At 39.5% G+C, this 3,753-nt stretch overlaps 1 protein-coding gene across 1 annotated transcript in view; it reads right to left on the reverse strand.

The window, feature by feature from the left end:
- The window catches only part of LOC107300337 (recombining binding protein suppressor of hairless-like protein), a gene marked incomplete at its 5' end in the record, with an annotated part of 7,000 nt that extends 4,932 nt beyond the window's left edge, over window positions 1–2,068 (reverse strand). The window contains 2 exons of the mRNA XM_015829671.1: window positions 408–563; window positions 1,928–2,068. Of these exons, the coding sequence (XP_015685157.1) occupies window positions 408–563; window positions 1,928–2,068 (297 nt within the window). The remainder of the gene's footprint in view (window positions 1–407; window positions 564–1,927) is intronic.
- Between the last annotated feature and the right edge of the window lie 1,685 nt (window positions 2,069–3,753).

A 3,753-nucleotide genomic window follows, 5' to 3' on the forward strand; every position in this document is an offset into this window, starting at 1 on the left:
CAAGTTAGGGGCCTTGGAGTCGACCTCTGTCCCCCTGCCAATACAGACTGCGTACGGTCGGTGAGGAAGGAGGAGAACCACCGCATCACGGTGCCTCCCACTCCCAACCCACCCAACCGCCGCAGCATGATACTGTGGTCCACAGTATCAAAAGCCGCTGAGAGGTCCAAAAGAACAAGGACAGAGGAACAACCCCTGTTCAAGTAAGAGACTGGGACTTTACAATACTAATAATATACTAATTATTATACTTATAATATATTCTGCACAATTGCTATTTCAGGGAAAGAAAGACTAAATGAATCTTCCATTTTAGAGTCATTAAGATGAAATAGCCAACATTTTGTCTCCTGATTTTTTGCACAAAGCAGCAAGGCAAAAGAGCATGAAAAAAACCCTCTATGTACCTCCAAGGTCGTTATAAGAGGGACGGGGCCCACTGGATTCTTGATGCTGGTTGGATTGAGGCTGAATGAATATTCCACAGCCTCTGTCCCAATGATGGTCCAACAGGAACTGTCATTCAGTAATTCTCGATTTATTTCTTTGGGACAGGGAGATGCCTGCATAGCAATAAACATCAACTTTGAATATATTCATCAATTGTTTTTATAAACCACTTTTCTGACTACCAAAAGGCAATTATTCTACGAAGTCATCACCCATACAAAGCAGAGAGATACAGTTGATAGATTTATTTAAACAATCCAAAGCAATATTAAAATTATTTAGAAGCCAGCAAAGTCTTGATTAAAATGCAATAGAGATGGAGTCAGCCTGCCCTAATTGGGAAGAGAGTCCCATAGCCTTCTATTTACAGCTGAGGAACTGAACTAAGTATTTTTCAAACGTGGCATCTTTAAGATCCGTGGATTTCAGCATCCTCAATGGGGAATTCTGGGAGTTAAAGTTCACATATCTTAAGTTGCCAAGTTTGAAAAATACTAAACCAAGGAGACTTTTCCTGTCTGCACTGGCCATACAGTTCTCCGAATTTCCATTTTAGCCAGGAATCCTGGGAGCTGTAGTCTAGATATTGTGAAAGGCAGATTGGGGAAGCCTGAAGTAAGTCTTACCTGATCAATATGATACTTGCCACTTTCTATTAATGTTGTTAGTGAAATAATTAAATGAAATGCTTGAATGGTTAAACAATGGAATTATACACTACACATATACTTTCAACTTTCCATTTCAGTATTTCTAGCCTGCAAAAAAAAAAGAGCATGGGAATTTTTTTTTTTGGATCTGTCTAATTAATTTCCCCATTTCTATGCTGATAAAGTGATCTTGATTATGGCCATGGGAAACTGTAATCACATCCAATCTTGGTCAAATTTTGCCAATTATTTCAGTCTACTCTGGGGCCAATTTTGCCAATTATTTCAGTCTACAGATAGCCATCTGTAATTCTCCAGTTGTGGCCAATTAATATACTGATATAGGATCATGCACTTTACCTTCTGACAAGTCTCAATTTTTGTGGGAAAAAGGAAAGCATTGTCACTGTGGTCTATTCAGATAGTCTTCTGCATATATTGAACACATGAAGGGAAGAGTGACAATGTTCATCATGGCCATTCTCTTTACTCTCTATGGATAGGAGGTAAATTTCACAGATATCTAGCACCAGGTTTCTAGAGATCTAAACTATAAATGGAACCTGTGCACTCCCAGAAGTTTTACCAACTCAAAAGATTTGTTTATTCTTGGAAGGTTAAAGAGGATTGGAGGGGGGGGGGAGGACTTATTTGCTCATCTTTGCTTTCACTTCTCATTTGTTGATTGAATTTCTTCCTCTGAGTACAAGCAAGCACATTCTTGTTTATATTCAAACAACTTGAACAACTTCAAGCTTTGTGGATACCTGCAGTACACTTAGTTCCAAGCTAGGTTGGTTACTGGAGGACAACTGCATCCCCATTACCTGGTACTGGATTACTTTCTCTGTTGAGAGGCAGAGGTACATCCTATCACTCCCATGAAACTGGAATGCACATTTATGCAACTGGGAAACTGGTTCATCCACATCCAGCATTACCGATTGCTTAGTAACTTTGCGAATGATCTGAAGAATAAATAGATATAACAAAAGTTCAAAAGAGAGCATTAAGCCATTTGACATCTGCAGGGAGTTCAGATTTTTAAAACTGTGCTTCAGAGAACAGAATAGGAACAAAATAGCAAGCTATGCAAAGTAGGGTCTTCCAAGAATTGTACTCGGGACTGATGCAAAGGCCCTCCAACTACGACTACTATCTAGTTCAGGGGTCCCCAACCCCCAGTCCATGGACCGGTACCATTCCATGGCATGCTAGAAACCGGTCCATGCAAACAAGTGAAGCCCTATCTGGAGGATGCAGGCAACACATAAAGCCACACCCCCTCCAGTCTGCAAAAAAAATCTCTCCAGGAAACCGGTCCCTGGTGCCCAAATGGTTGGGGACCTCTGATCTAATCTTTAAATGGGAACTTAGCACCAAGAGTCCTGTCCCCCCAAAATTGTGCACCAGCTGTTGGAGGTTCCCAAACCTATATTCACTCAGCCTTTCCAAACTGAGCCTGAGCCTGTCCTTTCCATGAGATGCTGAGAAAGCACCTTGATGATATCACTCATCAACCAATTGTATTTAAATGTATATAGTAACAGTATATGGATGATACCTAAATATGTGCCATTGGACGACTTCACCCAACAACCTCATGTAGATGTTAAATAAGAACAGAAAACAGGCAACCCCTATGGGTCCTCTTCTCACAACATTGATTGGAACTGAATCCAGAGGCAGAAGAATCACTGTAACATTCACAGACTCCAACACTCCCAGACCCTTATGTTTGTCAAGAAGGAGATTATGATCAATAGTATCTAAAGCCAGAGAGAGGTCAAGGAGGACTAGAATGGATATGGACCATCACAGTTCCTTCAAAGATCTTCTCAACTCTGTCTGAAAGAAGTCCAGACATCAAAAAGGGAAATTTGAGAAATATAGTGCAATTTTACACTAGACAAAATGTTTGTGGAACATATTTTTACTTTTCAGCAGGTCAAGAGAAAAGTATGAAGGTTAGAAAATATGGCATATGGCAAGTAAAAGCCTGGGAGTTTTATTTATCTAATTTCTAGAGCTGCTCATTTCATGAACAAGTGACTCTGAGCGGTGTACAACAAAACTAAAGCAATAAACATCTAAAATCGTTATTGTTAACAAATATTAAAAATTATGGAATGTTGAATGAATACGGAGTTGAAGGTAAAATGCTGAATGTTATAACAGTATATGATGGACGTACAGCATGTGTGAGAGTAAATGGAATGCCTAGCAGATATCTTAATTGTTAAGAATATAATAAGCGTTTCTGGTGATATCAGAAATGTATTGACTGGAGATATGTCACTTATACATTCTCTTCTCTTTGTATGTGTCTGTCAGTGTCTGTGAAGAAGACTGCAAAAAGTCAAGGTGGTAGTCACCACCATGTGCTTGAAGTCCATCCATGTGTATCACATGGAAGATGCCCATACAAAAGGACCTACAATTGAACAGCCACATTTTTTTTACAATTGTTGTGGACACCTCTGCTTCTCAGCCTGCAGTAATCCTCAGATATTATGACTGAGATGCATCTCTGTTTTATGTGGTGACTATATAACTTTTCTGGATGGATTAAATGAAAAGAGAAGATGATTAGTGCAAGCACCAAGATACTATTGTAGAGTTATAGACTATTCCAAAATGTTACTTCTGCAGT

This window comes from Protobothrops mucrosquamatus, unplaced genomic scaffold, assembly GCF_001527695.2.
Source record: "Protobothrops mucrosquamatus isolate PMUCROS unplaced genomic scaffold, P.Mucros_1.0 scaffold6713, whole genome shotgun sequence".
NCBI classification, from domain to species: Eukaryota; Metazoa; Chordata; class Lepidosauria; order Squamata; family Viperidae; genus Protobothrops; species Protobothrops mucrosquamatus.